The sequence below is a fragment of the Lacerta agilis genome, chromosome 7 (assembly GCF_009819535.1).
Source record: "Lacerta agilis isolate rLacAgi1 chromosome 7, rLacAgi1.pri, whole genome shotgun sequence".
Classification (NCBI taxonomy): domain Eukaryota; kingdom Metazoa; phylum Chordata; class Lepidosauria; order Squamata; family Lacertidae; genus Lacerta; species Lacerta agilis.
This window is the reverse complement of record NC_046318.1, coordinates 76790923-76812726: the sequence shown is the minus strand read 5'-3', so window position 1 is coordinate 76812726 and position 21804 is coordinate 76790923. Positions and strand designations below refer to the sequence as shown.

Below are 21804 nucleotides of genomic sequence, written 5' to 3'. Positions count from 1 at the left end.
CAACCTTTCACCCTCCTCTATATGACATCCTTTTATATATTTGAACATGGCTATCATATCACCCCTTAACCTTCTCTTCTCCAGGCTAAACATACCCAGCTCCCTAAGCCATTCCTCATAAGGCATCGTTTCCAGGCCTTTGACCATTTTGGATGCCCTCTTCTGGACACGTTCCAGCTTGTCAGTATCCTTCTTGAACTGTGGTGCCCAGAACGGGGACACAGTATTCCAGGTGAGGTCTGACCAGAGCGGAATATAGTGGTACTATTACCTTCCTTGATCTAGACGCTATACTCCTATTGATGCAGCCCAGAATTGCATTGGCTTTTTTAGCTGCTGCATCACACTGTTGACTCATGTCAAGTTTGTGGTCTACCAAGACTCCTAGATCCTTTTCACATGTACTGCTCTCAAGCCAGGTGTCACCCATCCTATATTTGTGCCTTTCATTTTTTTGCCCAAGTGTAGTACTTTACATTTCTCCTTCATCTTGTTTGCTTTGGCCCAGTTGTCTAATCTGTTAAGGTCATTTTGAAGTGTGATCATGTCCTCTGGGGTATTAGCCACCCCTCCCAATTTGGTGTCATCTGCAAACTTGATCATTTGTTTTGGTTTACAAATGGACCTCCGGAACAGATTATGGTTGTAAACCAAGGTACCACTGTAAACTGGCAAGAAGTGTTTTATGTAGATGAAGCCCTGCACTTTAAAAAGAGTAATAGAATCTTAGAGTCGGAAGGATCCCCGAGGGTCATCTAGTCCACCCCCCTGCAATGCAGGAATCTCAGCTAAAGCATCCATGACAGATGGCCACCCAACCTCTGCTTCGAAACCTCAAAGGAAATAATAACTCTAAAGGTTTACACTGCAGCCAGGAGAACAGAAAATATTTGAGAATCAGGGCATCCTGCAGAAAATCCTGTTGTTAAAAGAGCATTTAAAATGACAGGATGAATCAAAGCAGACTTAGGCCAGGATTATTAAAAGAAAAAGAAAAAGGATTTAAATCAACAAATGGCTTTGCTTTCGCATACAGCAGACGGAAGATTCTCTTTTATTTTCAACCCTCTGTAAAATCAGAGCAATAAAACGTAGGAGTCACCTCTTGCCCGCCTCCCTCCCTCCCTCCCTGCACATGCCATCATACCCAGCCAACTTAATTAGCGACTTCGGAGTAATCATGATAATGAGCTAAGTCAGCGAAAATGTCGTTGGGGCTCTTGCAGCTCAGGTTGCAGAAGCAGGCGTTGATCCACATCACTTTCTTGGAGAACCCCGTCCCATCCGGGCACACGAAGCTCACGTCTATGGTCTTCGACTTGTACGGAGTACAGCAGCGATTGTCCACACAGATGCCGCAGTATTTTGGCCGGTAAGCTGCCTTGCTCACACATCCAGACAGAGTATAGTTCATCAGCTCCTGTCTCCTGTACACTGCTAAGCATTTCTTTCCAGGCTAGAAACAATATGAGAGAGAGAGAGAAAGAGAAAGAGAAAGAGAAAGAGAGAGAGATGATAGCAATCAATTTGATCAATTAACATTTTTATTTACACCTAATAATAATAATAATAATAATAATAATAATAATAATAATAATTTATTATTTCTACCCTGCCCATTTGGCTGGGTTTCCCCAGCCACTCTGGGCAGCTTTCAACATAACATTAAAAACAGAATAAAACTTCAGGGATTTGTTCTCCAAGAACTATGAGGAGGCTGGAAGGTGCTAGAAACTCTCAGCTCTCTTCATCGCTGACCATTGGCCATGCTGGCTGGGACTTATGGGACTCTAGAGCAGGCATCCCCAAACTCAGTCCTACAGATGTTTTGGGACTACAATTCCCATCATCCCTAGCTGACAGGACTAGTGGCCAGGGATGAAGGGAATTGTAGTCCCAAAACAGCTGGACTTGTCTGGGGATGCCTGATCTAGAGGGCTACAGGTAGATTATCCCTGGGTTATGCAGTCATCCTTCCCAGTTGTGAAACCCCTTGATTAAACCACAAGTCCCAGAATCCTCTGTGCTCCCATGTCAGGGACCGTGCTGAGGAGGGCTGCACTGAGGAGGAATGGTGGGAGCCACCCCCTCCCCCTGTTCCTGCTCAGGATCCTGAATCTTCCCACAGTATAGATTTGGAACAGTGGTTTGCAGAGGGACGTAGTTTGCAGAAGGCAGAAGATGGGATAGTACTGGATGGGGAACAGCTAGGAGGAGAAGCACTGGGAGAGAGGGAGTTAACAGACTCACTGTTGCTTGAAAGGATTCATCTGCTCAGCACAATGTCAAGCAGTGCAGATAAGGTGGCAGCACAGAAAGCACATTGGTTGTGAGATCAGGTTACAAGATGTGGTAGTGACATGGGTGACTACTAGGGAGGAAGTGGGTGAAACCCTTAATTGGGAGCACCGTCATTCCTAGGAATGGAATCTTTGTTCTCTCACTGTGATCATTAAAGTTTCTAACTGGTAAGAGACTCCTTTCTCTTTGTTCTGCTTATCTACTGCCAAAGGGGGGAAGGAAGCCGATTCCCTCAAGCCTGATACCCCATCATGTTGTCCAGCTCTTTGGACAGGATAGAGCTGCAATTGGATAGCCTAAGTAAGTGACCATTCATGTCTCAAACACCCAGAAGGGAATGCGGAAAAACACTAGAAGCCTAGGACTTAGAAATGGCATCATCTGGAAATGCGATAAAAAATGAGTGGTTTTCCGAAGAAATTGTGGGAGCATCTTGTGGGTGGCTGAGGAAACAAGAGCATTCCTAAAAGCAGGACTTGTGCCTGTATTATCCTGTACCTTAATGTGCTTGGCGATGTTCTCTTCACATGGGCGCATGTTACAGAGCCGGCTCTCTTTTGTTAGGCGGCACTGGTCGTTCTCATTTGAGATTCTTTGGGACGTGCCCATCCCGCAGGTCTTCGAGCAGGGACTCCAGGAAGAGGTGTGGGGGATGCAGTTTTTCTGCCACGACTCAATTTCCCCTTCGTAAACTGTAAAAAAAGAGAGGAAAGGAACGCATGGCATTAGGTGAGCTTATGTGCCATGCCTCAGGAATGGCCCAGAGTTCCCTGTGAAGAGGAATTGGCTGTTAAACCACTCTGGCAATTGTAGCTCTGTGAGGGGACTCGAGGTCTCCTAACAACTCACAGCAGTCTTAACAAACTACGTTTCCCAGGATTCTTGGGGGGGGGAGCCATGTCTGCTTAAAATGGTACGATGCTTGTTTAAATGTATAGTGCGAATGTGGCCTTAAATGTGTGCTAGATGAACCAGTTGTCCGCCCTTATATAATACAGCTTTCTGCCTCTTTCCTTGCTGGAGGAAAACCACCTTGGAAGGGAAGATGTTGAGCTTGAAAAGGGCCAGCAGGTAAAAAATTCAGCACCTCTTCTCAATTCCCTCCACGCCCAGCCCTCAAGTGGCTGTTGGTTTCCATTTGTTTTGTTTTCGTTGCAGAGAAAGGGTGGAACAGGTTACACCTGGAACTCCATGCTGCAGGGAGTTTGCCCCTAAAAGCTGTGGGGAGCTTTCTTCCTCCGAAGTCTTAGAAAGTTGCCCCTCTTCATGGCTCCACCACACTGCCAACCCCGCCAATACCTGCAGAGGAGATGTGCCGTGGGGAGGTCTTTCTGATTTTCTTGGAGTCGTCGCAGACCCACTGTTCGCAGCACTGCCCTTTCAACTTAATCTGTTTGGGGTTGGGGCACCAAACGAGGGGCGGCTTGGAGTCTCTGCAGGTGGGGACGCAGCCCACAGCTCCTCCGATGCAGGTGCAATTGTACTTGCAATTGGGCTGGAAGGACTGTCCGTTCTTGTACCTGACCCCATCGAGGATGCAGTCGAGGCCGACAATTTCTACAAAAGGAAGAGGGGAAATGCATCAAGAGAGAGAGAGAGTTTCGTTTTAAAAAAAATTAAATATCTTTATTTAAACTCCATAATGATAAAACCAAAATCATTCAAATAATAACACAAAACACAACACAACACAACAAAATAAAAATTTCTTTCCAGTAGCACCTTAGAGACCAACTAAGTTTGTTCTTGGTATGCATGCACATGAAAGCTCATACCAAGAACAAACTTAGTTGGTCTCTAAGGTGCTACTGGAAAGAAATTTTTATTTTGTTTTGACTATGGCAGACCAACACGGCTACCCACCTGTAACTATAACATAACATAAACACATTTCTTCATTGCAATCGACCCATTTCCTAATATTTACATGTTAATGTATTCATTAATTTGTATACTTCTTTAACAGTCCTCCATAATATACATTAACCTTTATCCATTTTCTTTTTTTTCCATTGTAGGTCAAATAAAAAAGTATGAAAGGATCGGAGAGAGAAAAAAGAGAGAGAGAGAGAGAGAGAAATCAATAAGAAAGAACTGAAGCAGAAAGAGGTTTCAGTGAAACAACAAACACACAAACAAAATACAAAAAAACAAGAGACAAAAGCAAACACACAACACAAAATAAACGAAATATACGACTTGTATTACTTTCAGAGACTTTTATGTTAGGAACCATATTTACAAAAATATGTGGTCCTGTATTATGGGTTGTTTGTTACGTTTAATGAATTAGTGCCTTGATTGTTTATTGGTCTACGTCTTGCCTTTCATTGTCTAAGGCAGGGGTCTGCAACCTTTAAGACACAAAGAGCCACTTGGACCCATTTCCAAAGGGGAAAAAAACAACTGGGAGCCGCAAAACCATTGCGACATTTAAAACAAATATAACACTGCATATATTGTTTCTTACCTTAATGCAATAATAATAAATAACGTATAGGAGCCAATGCAAAGTATAATTAGTAAAAACAACAAGAATAAGTTCTTACTTTTTTGCATTGACTCAGGGGCGTACCCAGGATCAAAACTGGGGTGGGGGGCAAGCCATGGTCGTTCAGGTTGTGACATTTCAGCACGGAAAGGCGAATGAAACCAAAATTTTAGGGAAATTATATATAATTATAGCAGTGCTTTATTTCAGTAGTTATTACAATTATTTGCTTGGTTTTTTAATTTTTTTATTCTAGTTACATGTCTTATGCCAGGGGTGGCCAACTCCCAAGAAACTGTGATCTACTTTCAGCAGTGATCTACCCCCGTTTTTGGGGGTTCAGCTCAAAGTTGTTTGGGGGGGTGGTGGGTGGGAGAGAGGGCTTCCCCCTCTAAGATAGGTTGGCAAGCGAACTAATAAAGAAAGAAAAAGGGGGGGTGGGAATGGAAAAGTGGGGTGGAAAAATATAAATTGGGGGTGGGGTGGGGTGAGGAGGATATCTATTAAAAATATGTAGTAGTTTAAAAAATAAAAATAAAGGGGGAAAATCTTTTTCTTCTTTTTCCTTTTTTTGAAAACAAAAACAAAAGGGGAAGAGAAAAGAAAAAGGGGGGATAGAGGCAGAAAAAGGGTAATAATAAAAATTCAAATAGAGTGGCTGCAGCAGCTGTGGGGGGTGTTTGTTTGTTTTTCGTTTGTTTGTTTGTTTTAAAAATGGGATTTCTCCCCTTGGATTAAAAAAGGAGGGGAGGAAGAAAAAGAGAGGGGGTGGGAGAGCAAGGCAAAAAGCAAAAAAGCAAAAAACAGGTTTGGGGGGGGGGAATCGTGCCAGGCACTGCAGCGCGCCGGCCTTGGGGCTCCGGGCCCCCGAGCCGCCCTTGGGGCCGTCGTTGAGCATGTACACAGCCCGCAGCGAGCGCTGGCAAAGCACTGGTTAGCGGAGATTTCAGAAGAAGCCCGGACGTTTTTGCCGCCGCAGCCCCAAAGCAGCTCTACTTCATCCTGTCGGCGACCATCACCGCCCTCCCGTCACGGCGACGCCTGGCCCGCCTGCTCCGCCCTCCGCGCGGCCGCTTTGAAAAGGATTCCGCCCGACAGGGGCCACTCCAATCGCCACCGCCACCTCCCGCCGCCTTTATTATCCCGACTCTTCTCTCTCTCTCTCTCTCTCTCTCTCTCTCTCTCTCTCTCTCTATCTCTATCTCTCGATAACTCGCAAAGCCCAGCTCCTTCTTCTCCCCGCCCTAACGCCACCCTCATTGGCACGTTCCCCTCAAACAGGAACAGGCATCCCGGCGGCTCATTGGCCGGACGAAGCGTCGCTCTCCCGTGCCCGCCTCCCGCCTTCATCCTCAGTGGCTACCTCGGCGGTAAGGCCCCGGCTCCGAGCCTATGCGCCAAGGCGGGCAATCTGTCCTGCCAATCGGCACGCCGAGGTGGTAAAAGCTCAGCCCTCCCCACACGCTTATTGGTGTGAAGAAGTCGCTTCCTCTCTCTGGGAGTGGTCAAGGTGGATATCAATCTTGGGTCTGTCCTCAGGAACCCCGAGAGGGCTGAGAAAGACCGCCCAGCTGTTCAACGTTGATGCGGATTATTCATGGTTTTTTGGCCCTTTTTTGCCGATAACCATTTAATTATTATTGAAAGGGCATTGAAAGGGGGCATGCCGGAGCCGCAGGAGACCTGTCAGAGAGCCGCATGCGGCTCCGGAGCCGCAGGTTGCTGACCCCCGGTCTAAGGGTTTGCAACACAGGGGTTAATTGGTTAGTCACTTATGGTTGGAATTTTATCGCTCTTCCAATTTCTTGCGATAAGTATTCTGGCCGCTACAGTTCCATACATGAGAAATGGTCTAGCTTCTTTTTTTAAAATTTCTAATGGTAATATCCCTAACAGGAAATTTCCAGTTTTTTCTTGAATGAGAGTTTAAATAGTTTTTTAAAATTCATTATAGATCTTGTCCCAGTAATCTTTAATAGCCATGCACTCCCACCACATATGGATGTAAGATCCTAATCTATTTTTGCACCTCCAGCATACAGACGATTTATTTTTATACATTTTTGATAACCTTGCTGGGGTGAGATGCCATCTGTACTGCATCTTCATGACGTTTCCCTTCAAATTGGTCCACGCCGTAAACTTAATGTCCTCCTTCCAAAGTCTCTCCCACTGTGCCATATAGATGTTGTATCCCAAATCTTGGGCCCATTTTATCATAGCACTTTTCACAGTTTCATCTGTAACTTCCCATTCTAAGAGTAAATTGTACATCTTAGAAATATATTTTTCCTCTAGATTGAATTAATTCTAACTCAAACTTTGACGTTTCTTTAGCTAGGGCCTTCTTTCTTATCTAGTTTTAATCTTTCATTTACCTGAAAGTATTGTATCCAGCCTGTTAAGTAGTTGCTCACTTCTTTATAAACTTTTAAGTTTGATGTTTCCATTTTCCTCTTCTACTAATACTGTGTACCTAGCCCAATTGCCCTGAATATTTATTTTCTTAACCGCCATAGCTTCTGTTGGGGATGTCCAGAGAGGAATTTTTGGTTCCACCTATATTTCATCCAGATTTTGTACAGTGATTTTCTTATAATATGATTCAAAAAACCTCTATGGACATTGACTTTTCCATATATTAGATAGGCGTGTCTTTTTTAAAAAATAATATTTTTTATTGTTTTAATACATAACTACTACAAAATAAAAAGATTAATTCACATATAATCATTCATATTTTCCGCCTTTCTGGCTTTCATAGCCATGACTTTCCTCAGACCTTCCACATGGCTTTCAAATGTTGGTTATCCCACACTTTTTAGCAACTCATTCAGAGCGAATGGCAATCTACTGGAAACCCAAATTTCCCTTTGTTCCGATGTGGCATTAAAGAGTGGGTTTTCCTGGGGTAAGGGGCGGGAGGGGTGGGATCTCCAAAAAGTGCTCAGACGCACAGCTTTAAAAATGTGGACTCGTGCCTATAAAGTGTGGAACAAAAGGTCACTGTGGGTGAGCCCTTATACTGAGCCAAAGAATTGATCCCTCTAAGCTCAGTATGGTCTACATTGAAGGACAGTGGTTCTTTCCAGGGTTTCAGAAAGGGGACATTTTCAATCCTACCTGGAGAGGCCAGAGATCGATTGAAGCAGGGACATTTCGTAAGCGAACGAGATGTTCCAAAGGTGAACTAAAGCCCTTCCCAAGGTAATATGAAATCCACAGTGCAGGTTACGGCTTGTGCCATCAAAGTCTTTCAAAACCAACCCCTTTTGTCTCGAGTTCACAGGTGTTTATACAAATGCCTACAGCATAGAACTAGTAGTTTGTTTTGTTTTATTTCTCTCCCACAGAAACACGCACAGCTTCTGCAGTTTTAATAGAATATCCTGTTTCAACTGCAGACAGAAATGGGGCTGAGCCACTGAGTCTCCGTTTTTGCACTTTTACTGCAATGATCCTGTGCTTGTTGGATTTTGTTTTAAATAGAGGGGGAAATTCCCAAACTTGAGACCGAGTTGTAAGCCGATCTGCACGTTTCCCCCCCTCCTGGGTTTGTCAATGTTTTGTATTGCTTCAAAGCCAAACCAGGTTTTCAATACCCCGGCGATCCTATTTCGGCACTTGGAGTGTTTACTGTGTAACCTCAAACCTTACAAATTGGTTGGGAACTTGAATTTTCTGGAAGAGCACGCAATAAATATTTTGGTCTGAATTTAGCCGTGAGCTGGAACACCCAAAGCAACAAAGAATTGATGCTAAGAAGATAAAGAAGAAGCGTGAAAAAATGAAAATATACCAACAGAAGAGTAATGTTTGTACAAATTGATAGAGCTCACAGAATTAGCAAACATGACAGCCAAAATAAAAACAAAATTAAAAATTAAAAAAATCCTTCCAGGAATGCACATGAAAGCTCATACCAAGAACAAACTTAGTTGGTCTCTAAGGTGCTACTGGAAGGGATTTATTTATTTTTTATTTTGTTTTGACTATGGCAGACCAACACGGCTACCTACCTGTAGCCAAAATAAGGAAGTGGGATGAGAGGAAGGCAAGGGGGGGGGGAGAGAGAGTGGAAATACCTTATAGAATATCTAAAAAGAAATGACATTACAGTAAAACTGCAAGTAGGGGCAATTCTTTGAACAACAGTAGAAAACGACGGAAATAAAAAAGGGTGGAGAAATTAATGGAGATGCAGCAAATTAAGGCTTTGTTAGAATGCCACTGAAGTCAGATTGGGAAATCTGTGCAGAAACAAATGTCATATGAAATATGTATGGTATAAAATGAAAACTGGAAAATGCATAAAACAGTGGTTTTCAACCAGCATCTTGTGGCACCCTGGGGTGCCTTGAATGATGACCAGGGTGCCGGGGCCAACACTGGCCTCTGTCTCTCTTTCCTTCCCTCCCTCCCTCTGATGCCCTCTCACGTCTCTGCCTCCTAAAAGCTTGCACAGCTGTTTGTTGCAGCAGCCCTGGCTACAAGCTCCCCAGGCGAATGGAGCCTCTGGGGCTGGCCAGGGGGTGCTTCCCAGGCCCCTGTGGGGCAGTGTGAGGAGGCACCTGTCTTTGGGGTGGGGTGGGCCAGCTCAGAGACAAGGGTCGGCAATTGCAGCTGCCTGGAGGACTCCCAAGGAGAGGAGTCTGAGGGAACACTCCGCGAGGGAGGGTGTTCGAAAAAGGGTGAGAGGCTGCTGGCTCTGCAGGCAAGAGACAACATAACTGGGCTCCTGAGCCCCACAGGGATGCCACAAAAAGAATGTAGTTGGTTAAGGGAGTCGTGGACTCAAAAAGGTTGAAAACCTTTGGCATAAATAAAAATAAAAAGAAGCAATGTTGCCAGATGTTGCTAGAGTGGAACAAGGCAAATCCAGAAGAGGAGGAGTTTGGATTTGATATCCCACTTTATCACTACCCGAAGGAGTCTCAAAGCGGCTCACATTCTCCTTTCCCTTCCTCCCCCATAACAAACGCTCTGTGAGGTGAGTGGGGCTGAGAGACTTCAGAGAAGTGTGACCAGCCCAAGGTCACCCAGCAGCTGTATGTGGAGGAACAGGGACGCGAACCCGGTTCACCAGATTACAAGTCTACCATTCTTAACCACTACACCACACTGGCAAAGGATCACAAAGAGGTGGCCCAGCTAGAGGAAGAAAACTAAACCCTTACAATGCTTCACAATGTTATTGTTGTGGTTATTATTAAATCTAATGCTTTTTTAGTGGCACCTTGGTTTTCGAACGTAATCCGTTCCGGAAGACCGTTTGAGTTCTGAAACGTTTGAAAACCGGAAACTCAATAGCTGACAGCTAGGCCTCAGGATCTGGCACTTGGAGGAAGCCGTGTGGCATGTTCAACTTCCGAGGCGTGTTTGAAAACCAAAGCATTTACTTCCGGGTTTGATTTTTGTCAACGGAGACATTCAAAAACCAAGGTAGCACTGAATATCCTGCCTTTCTCAGTCTACTTTAAGAGAAGAAACAGCCTGGGACACGTTCAGAGTGACGGGAAACGCCATGACCCGTATCTCGGGCAAAAAGAAAGATGTACATCACTTACGTGAACACACTCCTATTTCGTACCTAGGTCTGTCTCTGCTGTAGTCACAGTACAGCCCCCTGTGGACGTCGCAAGTGTCTGCCTCGGTGCAGTTCTCCCCCAGCTGCTTGGCACACGTCTTGCAGCACTCACAGCCGTCAGTCATCAGGCTGACACCCACCGGGCAGGCGGGCGGCGTCTTCGGACATTCGCACGGCCACTTACAGTACTCCGTCCGTGCGTAAGCCTCGGTTGCGGAGGAGGTGGCAGGGGGTGACATGGTAGTTGTGGTCGTGGTGATGTTCTGGGCAAAGACCTGGGTAAGAAAAGAAGAAAAAGCATAGCAGGAAAACTCAGGAAGCCTTCAGGAATCCAGTGACAGGTACACAAATCTCTCCTGCTTCACATATCTACCCGGTGCTGGTACTGACTGGTATGGAGAACATAGAAACCTAGGAGTCGTACAGAGTCTACAGGCCTACTTTGCTCAGTATTCTCTACACTGACTGGTAGCAGCTGTCCAGGGTTCTTGGCAGGAGTCTCTCTCAGCCCTACCTGGTGATGCCAGGAGTTGAACTCAGGACCTACTTGCAATGCAGATACTCTATCACTGAGCTATGGTTCTTCTCTGCCATGTGTTTTTTCCACTGCCCATGACAGCCATTTTGTGCTGGCACCCACGGCACTATTATCAAGGTATTTCAACAAGGGCAGGGGAGAGGAATATCGCAGATATTAATATTGCACAGCTTGAAGCAGCTAGAACGGCTGAAAACTGGCCTTTATTGTTTAAAAAACTGAATCTTTATATGCCTAAAAAATTGTCCAGACTCATAAATGTGATAAAAAAGTTTCACTCATATGCTTGTCCAAGCATAGGCTCATCTTCTTAGAAATATTAGATTACTCCAAACAGACCTAGAATCAGAGGACTCCCTCCCTCCACACAGACTCCATTAGCCTGTTTTCTCTTCAGGAGAGAGACCTCATAAGGACATCCTTTGTTCTCTGTGACTCCCAGACAAAGACTCAAGGACCAATTCCCCAAGATGGCAATTTGCAACTGAACACCTCTCTCCCACAAGATATAAGGTTAAACACCACATGAGAGCTAGCAGAGAACACCAACAGTTTATTATCAACCCATCCAGGTGCTTAGAGAGCCCTTCTTAGCTTTAGTATATATATATCCCAATGGATACTGCAGATGGTGACAGAAGTCACAAAATTAAAAGACGCCTGCTTTTGGGAGAAAAGCAATGACAAACCTAGACAGCATCTTAAAAAGCAGAGACCGTATAGGTTAAGCAGGTCCATATAGTTAAAGCTATGGTTTTCCCAGTAGTCATGTATGGAAGTGAGAGCTGGACCATAAAGAAGGCTGATCGCCGAAGAATTGATGCTTTTGAATTATGGTGCTGGAGGAGACTCTTGAGAGTCCCATGGACTGCAAGAAGATCAAACCTATCCATTCTTAAGGAAATCAGCCCTGAGTGCTCACTGGAAGGACAGATCCTGAAGCTGAGGCTCCAATACTTTGGCCACCTCATGAGAAGAGAAGACTCCCTGGAAAAGACCCTGATGTTGGGAAAGATGGAGGGCACAAGGAGAAGGGGACGACAGAGGATGAGATGGTTGGACAGTGTTCTCGAAGCTACTAACATGAGTCTGACCAAACTGCAGGAGGCAGTGGAAGACAGGAGTGCCTGGCATGCTCTGGTCCATGGGGTCACCAAGAGTCGGACACGACTAAATGACTTAACAACAACAAATTCTGATTTTAGCTTGGCTGGTTTGTGCTTTATTTGTTTTGTTTTGCGGCTGTTGTTGTTGTGTGATGGTCAAATTCTTCTATTAAATGACTAAACAACAACAACAGCAGCAACAACAACAACAACAACAACAACAACAACAACAACAACAGTACTCCAATGGAATTTTCCAGTTAAACTTCCAACAATACACATTCAAACACACACAGAGTTATTTCCATTTCAATGTCAACTAAACAATTACGCTTAACAGGGAAAGCCCTGCTTCTATCCAATATTATGATGCTGAGCAGGACAGATCAATAACCTGACCCGGTTTAAGGATGCTTCCTATGTTCCAGCCTGAAATTCAGTAGTAAAAAAAAATCCCTTGCAACAGTCGTTCCTTTTGAAGTTGAATGTTAGGAGACTTGGGACGGATAATAGAAAGTGCTTCTTTGTGCGGCACGTAATTAACCTGTGGAACTCACTCCCACAGGGATGGCCACAAACTTGGATTTCATTAAAAGAGGATTAGGAAAATTCACGGAGGAGAGGACTATTGATGGCTACTAGCCATGAAGGCAATGCTCTGACTCCACAGTTGGAGAAAGCAATGCTTCTGAGTCCCAGTTGCTGGGAACCACAGGAGGGGAGAAGGCTCTTGTTCTCGAGTCCTGCTTGCAGGTCTCCTGTATTCATCTGTTTGGCCGCTGTAAGAACAGGATGCTGGACTGGATGGACCATTGGCCTGATCCAGCAAGCGCTTCTTATGCTTTTATAGTAAGTCTCCCTGCTTATTTAACCTTTATGCAGAATTCATCATGCGAAAGGCTGGACTGGATGAATCCCAAACCGGAATTAAGCTTGCCGGAAAAAATATCAACAACCTCAGATATGCTGATGATACAACCTTGATGGCAGAAAGTGAGGAGGAATTAAAGAACCTTTTAATGAGGGTGAAAGAGGAGAGCGCAAAATATGGTCTGAAGCTCAACATCAAAAAAACTAAGATCATGGCCACTGGTCCCATCACCTCCTGGCAAATAGAAGGGGAAGAAATGGAGCCAGTGAGAGATTTTACTTTCTTGGGTTCCATGATCGCTGCAGATGGTGACAGCAGTCACGAAATTAGAAGACGCCTGCTTCTTGGGAGAAAAGCAATGACAAATCTAGACAGCATCTTAAAAAGCAAAGACATCACCTTGCCGACAAAGGTCCGTATAGTTAAAGCTATGGTTTTCCCAGTAGTAATGTACGGAAGTGAGAGCTGGACCATCAAGAAGGCTGATTGCCAAAGAATTGATGCTTTTGAATTATGGTGCTGGAGGAGACTCTTGAGAGTCCCATGGACTGCAAGAAGATCAAACCTATCCATTCTCAAAGAAATCAGCCCTGAGTGCTCACTAGAAGGACAGATCCTGAAGTTGAGGCTCCAGTACTTTGGCCACCTCATGAGAAGAGAAGACTCCCTAGAAAAGACCCTGATATTGGGAAAGATGGAGGGCACAAGGAGAAGGGGACGACAGAGGATGAGATGGTTGGACAGTGTTCTCGAAGCTACTAACATGAGTTTGGCCAAACTGCAAGAGGCAGTGAAGGATAGGCGTGCCTGGCGTGCTCTGGTCCATGGGGTCACGAAGAGTCGGACACGACTGAACGACTGAACAACAACAATCTGGGGGGCTGCTCATAAGCCCAGGGCAGAATCATTGGAAATGGAGTCCAGAGGTCACAAAGAATCATAGAAATGTAGGGTTAGAAGGGACCCTGAGGATCATCGAGTCCAACCCCTTGCAATGCAGGAATATGCTGCTGTCCCATATGGGGTTCGAACCTGCAACCTTGGCGTTATCAGCGCCACGCTCTCTAACCAGCTGAGCTATCCAGGCTGATCATGAAAAGCACTTTTGCCTAGACCAAGAATGGTAAACCTGGGGGTTGTTGGACTGAGGCTCCTATCATTCCCGACAATTGGCAACGCTGGCTGAGGCGGATGAGAGCTGGAATCCAACCATGTTTGCAAAGTCACAGGTCCGTTGTTGCACTGGCAAAAGAATGGCGTGATGGACAGGATGGTTTCAGCCGCGAAGGCAACCACGAGCAGCGCCCGCGGGCTCCGTTTTATTGATGATTTTACATAGTAGTTAAAGATTAACCTTCAGGCACAGTTTCACGAACCAAAAAAGGAAAAAAATCTCACGCAAGGCGGGACACTCACACCATATATGGTAATGCTCCTGCCCTGGGCTCCTTAGGTGACACCCCCAGACTCCTCCCATGACATCTCCATTGTGTACGTGCTCTTCCTCCATGCCTCTCTCCCATGCGCCCCTCCTGCTGCTCACCTTGTGACTTTCCAGTACTTTTCCAGCCACTCCAGCACCATTACAACCATCTTGTTTGTTCTCCTGTCCCTGCCTAAACACGTGTTTCCCAACCTGGCGCCCCCATCAGCGTGGCTTGCCAGCGCTGCTTTTCCAACCTTTGCCAACCTTTGCAGAATTGACGTGGCTTGCCAGTGCCAATCTGACCACGATCCCCACAATCCGTGGTCTAGATGCACAAGCAACATCAGGACGCAATGCGCTGCAATTCATACTTCTATTTGTTTTCCATGATGGTCTAGAAGTTTCATCACTTCAAGATGGGGAAGGGGTGCAATGCCACAATTGTTTGGCGTCGGGTAAATTGCACTGAGCACATGTTCCCCAGGTCATTGGGCGGTTCCAGAGGGATCAGTCCAAGGCCTGACCTGTTTCCTCTGCTTATTCCTGTGAGAAGATTACGGCTGACCTGTGAGTTTGGACGGCTCCCAAGAGGAACAGCTTCTTGCACCTGTCATAGGACCGCAGTGCCTTTCAGCTGAACAGTTACCCCAGGAGTGTGTTCTCAGAAGATAGAACTGGAATGGACGTCATCGTAGGAATTGAATATATCCTGGCATTCTCACAGGCAATTTTCAGTCCCATCCCCCTATTCATTGGTCTGCCTTGAGTTTTGTTCACTCTCCTGGGATCTAAAGTTACTAAAGTTCTGCTTTTGCTTTTTTCACCCTTAAAAGGTCCAGCCGTTCATGCCAAAATTGAAGCTTCAATTGCAAAGTTAATCATTTTACTTTCATAGGGACTAGAAAGGACATTTCATCACCCATTGCTTAAGAGGCAGGAGTTCCCACCACCACACCAATGGAATTTGTTGGTTCCCTTTGTTAATGGCATTTAAAAGCAAATTTCTACAGTTTTCAGGTTCTCTCAAAGCTTTTCATCCAGTCTTCTGAAGACCATAAGTAAATCCAAGGTCACACAGAACATGCAATTCATTTCGATCCCCGTTGATCACCGAATAATACTTTAAAAAATAGTTCTCTGCTTTTTCTTACTTAAAAAAAACCAAAGTATTCTATCCAGAGGCGTAGGAAGGTCAGGTGGTACCCGGTGCGGAAAATTTCTTGTCAACCCCCCCCCCATTGATCCCCCCTCCCCTGCAAAAATGGTTTAACGTTATTTCATATTTTCTTACAAAGGAATAATAAAAAGTAATAATAATAAACTTTTATTTATATCCCGCCCTCCCCGGCCGAAGTCGGGCTCAGGGTGGCTAACATCAGATACATAACATTGGTATAAAATCAAACAATAATTAAATTACCTCCTAAAAAACATCTCAAAATCGAATTAAAGTCTAATTGGATGGCTTTCCACAGGGTTAGGGTTGGGAACAGTAAGTGCTCCACTGAACTGAAAGTTCAGCCTTCATGACATAGGAAAACAGCCAAGTGAACAGCTATTTTGGTGGAGGAGGGTCAAGATATTAACCGATATGCATGAAATTTCATATATAGCTATATAATCCCTAGTATAGTGAGATAAGACCTTTGGAGCAGGCATTTTTTTTTAAAAAAAGTTTTTTTTAATGAACCGCCCTAGTAGGGCAGTAATTGTTCCTTGATAATTTGTCACCCCCTCCATTATGGAACATGGGGTGGACCGCCCCCTACACCCCCTTGCTACGCCCCTGATTCTATCCTTCCTCCAAGGAGCTCATGCGATGTAAGAATGAAACAGACTATATCCACATACAACAATCCTGCATGGTAATAATTAACAAACTCCAATCATAAATATATAAAGCCACCTAAATCAAGAGGAAGCCTCCAGCAGAATCATCCCTCAATCACCCCATATTGAGACAAGTAACATTGGGGGTGTTGATAACTAGCTATGAGGAAGCTGCGTGTAAAGATCTTAATTAATAATAATAACCAGCATCCGATCTTGCTCAATGTATTTTGCTGCCTGAGGTCCGAGGCAGCCCAAGATTATTTTGCTGTCTGGTGCAAAAGGACAAGATGGCAGCCTCTGATTCCTCATAGAATCACCCAACTGGGATGGCAGGAATGCATCCTTCACCAAACATGAGAATATCAGACTGTGGTAGGGGTTGCAGGGCAAGTGAGTTTAGGGGAATAGTAGGGGGAAGCCCCTTATCTCTCAGTATCCACCAACAGCGGTGGCTGCCCCAACCTGCCTAATGGTAGAGCCGGTAGTGCTTGAGATAACAGACAAGATGGCGCCCTCCCCAATTCCTTCAACCATTCCTCATCAGGCTTGGTTTCCAGACCCTTGATAATCTTGGTTGCCTTCTTCTGTACACGTCCCAGCTTGTCAATATCCTTCTTAAATTGTGGTGCCCAGAGCTGGACACAGTATTTCAGGTGTGGTTTCACCAAAGCATGAATAGAGCAGTATTATTACTTCGTTTCATGTGAACACTATATTTCTGTTGATTAGAAGGCAAGCACAATTGGCAAATGACCCATTTTTGTTGCAAAGGGACAAAGCAAAGGAAAGGGGAAACTTATTTTGTTGTCCACTATTGTGCAAAGCATTGGAATGGGCCAGTTGAAAATAATTGGCAATGATTACCCAGTAGTAAACAGTAGTAATACAAAGAGATACTTGCTGCAGGCTCTGTTGCCTTCTCTTGCGGCTCCACCTAGTGGTGCAAATATTTTCTGAGGCTGCAATTGCAGGTTTCACTAGCAGTGATGTGTGCAACCCTCCTTTTAGCAATCAAAATTATAATAGAAGAATTTGACCACCACACAACAACAGCAGCCGCAACACAAAACAAATAAAACACGAACCAGCCAAGCTAAAATCAGAATTTGTTGTTCAGTCGTTCAGTCGTGTCCGACTCTTTGTGACCCCATGGACCAGAGCACGCCAGGCACGCCTATCCTTCACTGCCTCCTGCAGTTTGGCCAAACTCATGCCAGTCGCTCTCCATCTTTCCCAACATCAGGGTCTTTTCCAGGGAGTCTTCTCTTCTCATGAGGTGGCCAAAGTCTTGGAGCCTCAACTTCAGGATCTGTCCTTCCAGAGAGCACTCAGGGCTGATCTCCTTAAGAATGGATAGGTTTGATCTTCTTACAGTCCATGGGACTTTCAAGAGTCACCATTCAATGTATCAGGTCTCCTGATCTTGTACTCCGAGCTCCCATCATCTTTGCTATACGCTTGCTCACACATTACACTGAACACAGGAACAAGCTGTCTGGACGACTGCACAAGTGTTTGTATGACAGAGCGAATTCTTGTTGATTCATACAACTCTGCACAATTTCAAATGCCTGAGAAACAAGTCTAGATCCTATCCAGAGACCAACTGGGATAAAAGCAGTGCTTTTTTGCATCCATAACTCACCAGAACTCAGTTTTGGCACCTCTCAGGTGGGTGCCATTGCCATTATAACAGAACAAGGGAGGTGTTCGTGGTGAGTTTTGGCACCTCTTTTTCTAGAAAAAATAATGCACTGGATAAAAGAAGGCTTGCAGGGAGAGAAAGGTCTTGAAAAGGCACTGAAAAGGCAATAAAAGGTAAAAGAACCCCTGACCATTAGGTCCATTCGTGTCCGACTCTGGGATTGCGGCGATCATCTCGCTTTACTGGCCGAGGGAGCCGGCGTACAGCTTCTGGATCATGTGGCCAACATGACTAAGCTGTTTCTGGCGAACCAGAGCAGCGCACGGAAACACCGTTTACCTTCCCACTGGAGTGGTACCTATTTATCTACTTGCATTTTGACGTGCTTTCGAACTGCTAGGTGGGCAGGAGCAGTGACTGAGCAACGGGAGCTCACACCGTCGTGGGGATTTGAACCGCCGACCTTCCGATCGGCAAGCCCTGGGCTCTGTGGTTTAACCCACAGCGCCACCCGCGTCCCTGCAATAGAGACTTCCTAATATGTAGTGGCAAGGAGTTCCAAAGTATAGTTGTCACCTAGTGGCTTCCCAGATCCAGCCACCGTTGCAGGTTAAGCATGGAGCTGGAGAGATGGTCAGGCAGGAGGGCCCAACTGGATGTCAACATCAGCATTAAGGAGCTGTGCCAGCTGCTTGGTGCCTGAAGGTGGCAGGTGCTGGCACCAGTGTGGGATATTTAAAGTCCAGTCAAACCAACAATTCATGTTTTGCTAGATAGGCACGCGATAGGAGCCATATCTCACAGAGTTTTCTGAAGAAGTGTGCATGCACATGAAAGCTTATACCAAGAACAAACTTGGTTGGTCTCTAAGGTGCCACTGGACAATTTTTTAATATTTTTTTATCTATATTTCGACTGCGTCAGACCAACATGGCTACCTACCTGAATCTAGAGTTTTCCTGTAAATTGCTAGAGAGAACTCTGTGAGAGACACTCCCACTGTGCCCTGACAAGGGTGGGCATAGCTTTTTAATTCTCCTATCTGCCTGGGCACATTCTCTTCCTCTTTCAATCTCTTTCCGCTGTGCCAGCAATGTGAGGGCAAGCTCAGACTCTATCTTAAGCTAGACTTAAACGTGTATTTGGAATTGATTTACCATTTTAAGCCTACCTGAATGAAGCTGCTGTATCTGTTACTCTTCAGCAAGCATTCTGAGTGAGTAAATGTTATTTCCCCCTTTTACAAGACTGTCTGTGTGATGATTGTTTTAAGGGGGAGAAGAGGGGTGGAAACGGAAGGATCCAGTCTGCTGTAAAGCATCCTGGGACTCAGCTACATTAGTAAAGAAACAACAATTTGACTACGCTATAAACCTGCAACACCAGATGGCGCCAGAGAGCAGGAAATTTGTATACACATTTTTTCCATAGGGTTTTTTATTTTATTTTGTTATAACGATCTAACATCTGACTTATTTATAGCGTTTCCTCCCCTGTGTGTAGATCCATCCCTGGGTTACTTAAACTAAACGGCTAAAACTATCCTGTCTAAGCTTCTCTTTCCAGCTGCAAAGGGATGTACCCTGCTGAGCTCACAAACGTGGGGAAGAAAAGATAATACCTAACAAATATATAATCTCCTAGCATCTATTCAGATCCCAACAGCCAGCCTAGTTGGTCCAGATGCATAAGACAAAATGTTGGGTGAGATCCAACGTAGCACGAACAGGCACCGTGGGTGCAATGGGGTTTCTCCAACCTCTTCCCCTCATCTCCATCTCTCCCCACCCCCCAGTTTCCCCAAAATCTGCTCTGGAGGATTGTAGGAACCTCAGGAGCAATTTTTGGGAGCACCCAGAGAGGCTGTAAGGAGGACAAGTGAAACGATGATTCCTGTTGCCTTGGTGGGTTTCTGTTGTGCAAGCAGGCAGACATCATTGGATGCCACTTCTCAACTCTAAATAGAGCTACCAGGGTGCTTCTTTTTTCTTATTCAGGAAATACGAGAGGGAGGGAGGGAGGGAGGGAGAGCTTTTTTATTTTTTAAAAAAGCTCCATTTGTTGATGCAATATATCAGGGGTCCCCAAACTAAGGCCCAGGGGCCGGATGCAGCCCAATCGCCTTCTACATGCGGCCCACGGACGGTCTGGGAATCAACGTGTTTTTACATGAGTAGAATGTGTCCTTTTATTTAAAATGCATCTCTGGGTTATTTGTGGGGCATAGGAATTCGTTCATTTTTTTCCCTTCAAAATATAGCCCGGCCCCCCACAAGGTCTGAGGGACAGTGGACCGGCCCCCTGCTGAAAAAGTTTGCGGACCCCTGCAATATATAGACTGGCCTATAGAGACTTGTGGCTGGATTAGAGCAAGTTGCTATTTTTAACTGAGATGCAAGATGGATTTCTAGTTGCATTGTGCGGTAAAGATGTCTGTGGGAAGCATGCGGGGAAGTCTTTTTTGAGTTCCAGATTCCCACATACATCTAATTAAAATGAAAAATGTAGGACCACATACATTCTTCTTGGTCGAAAAGTTGCTTGGCTTGGCAGCAACCCTTAGTGCTCAGCATTCTTGTACGTTTTCCCAGAACAGTCACCAAACTTATTTTCTTCTTTCTCTGTTTGGTCAGGCAGAAGGAATTCAGTGTTACGGGCAGGGAGAGATGGGAAGAGTTTGCTGTTGGTTGATTCTCCTTCTTTTTTGGGTTTCTTCACCAACAGTATTTGATTTATGTAGGGGCACGGGACATCCATTTTTTCTCAACGAGAGCACAGCAGCCATTTGGGTTTCCGTGATCTCTCACGGTTTCGCACCAAGATCTCACTCCCCCCAAAAAAACACTTTTGGGGGACATGGTATTGTGTGCCACCCCAAAATGTGCATTTTGGAGCACCATGAGAGCACAACCCTGAAAAGAAAGTGTATCTTTTGGGCTCCGTGTGTGGGTGATTTGCATGGGAGCACAGAAGGAAGACATGCACCCCAGTTTTGGGACTCAACAGATTGGCCCTCCAACCTCTGCATAAAAACCTCCAAGGGAGTAGAGTCCACAATCTCCTGAGGGAGACCATTCCACTGTCAAGCAGCACTTACTGTCAGAAAGTTTTTCCTGATGTTTAGTCGGAATTTCCTTCCTTGTAACTTGAAACCATGGATTCGAGTCCTACCCTCTAGGGCAGGAGAAGTTGAAGTGTAGGTGGGTTCCCACGAGGCAAGACACAGTGGTAACACCAAGAGCCTTTATTGAACTACATAACTGGGGAAACAGGGGCAAAGCTGCTGCTTATATACATTCCTGAAAGCCTGGGCTACTCCCACTCCCAACGTGATTGGCTGTCTAAACTTCCAAGCTGATGTGGCCAGCATGACTAAGCTGCTTCTGGCGAACCAGAGCAGCGAACGGAAACGTCGTTTACCTTCCCACTGGAGCAGTATCTATTTATCTACTTGCACTTTGACGTGCTTTCGAACTGCTAGGTGGGCAGGAGCAGGGACCGAACAACGGGAGCTCACCCTGTCACGGGGATTCGAGGTGCCGACCATCTGATTGGCAAGCCCTAGGCTCAGTGGTTTAACTCACAGCGCCACCCACGTCCCTTGTGACTGGGGTAAGTGTTTCCTAAACACTCAAAGCTGAACAACCTGATTACACGGTTGTCTGCAAAAAGTCAGGGGCTGCCAGGAACGAAGGACGTTGCCAGGGTTTCAGAGTTGAATTTTGTGGCGCCCTTCTATTTCCTGTTAGCCCATTAACTATTTTTACTATGTATTTTGCGGTTTCTGCATTGTGATTTTATGTTGTGAACCGTCCTGAGATCTATGGATGAAAGGCAGTATACAAATAATGATGAGGCTGCTGATAATAATAATAATAATAATAATAATAATAATAATAATAATATCCTCTCAAAGTTGCCCAGAAGGAAATGTGGCCCTCCGGCTGAGAAAGGTCACCTACCTTTGTACAAGGCTTAAATATCTACCAACTCGAAATTAATGGGA

At 45.2% G+C, this 21804-nt stretch overlaps 1 protein-coding gene across 1 annotated transcript in view; it reads right to left on the bottom strand.

Annotated features, from left to right (window-relative positions):
- Positions 1–1116: 1116 nt before the first annotated feature.
- CCN4 (cellular communication network factor 4) overlaps positions 1117–21804 on the bottom strand; it is a 33067-nt gene continuing 12379 nt past the window's right edge. Inside the window, exons 2-5 of the mRNA XM_033155884.1 lie at positions 10360–10654; positions 3601–3858; positions 2800–2993; positions 1117–1456 (exon numbers count right to left, since the gene is read on the bottom strand). Coding sequence (XP_033011775.1) covers positions 1157–1456; positions 2800–2993; positions 3601–3858; positions 10360–10654 — 1047 coding nt within the window. The 3' untranslated portion in view covers positions 1117–1156. The remainder of the gene's footprint in view (positions 1457–2799; positions 2994–3600; positions 3859–10359; positions 10655–21804) is intronic.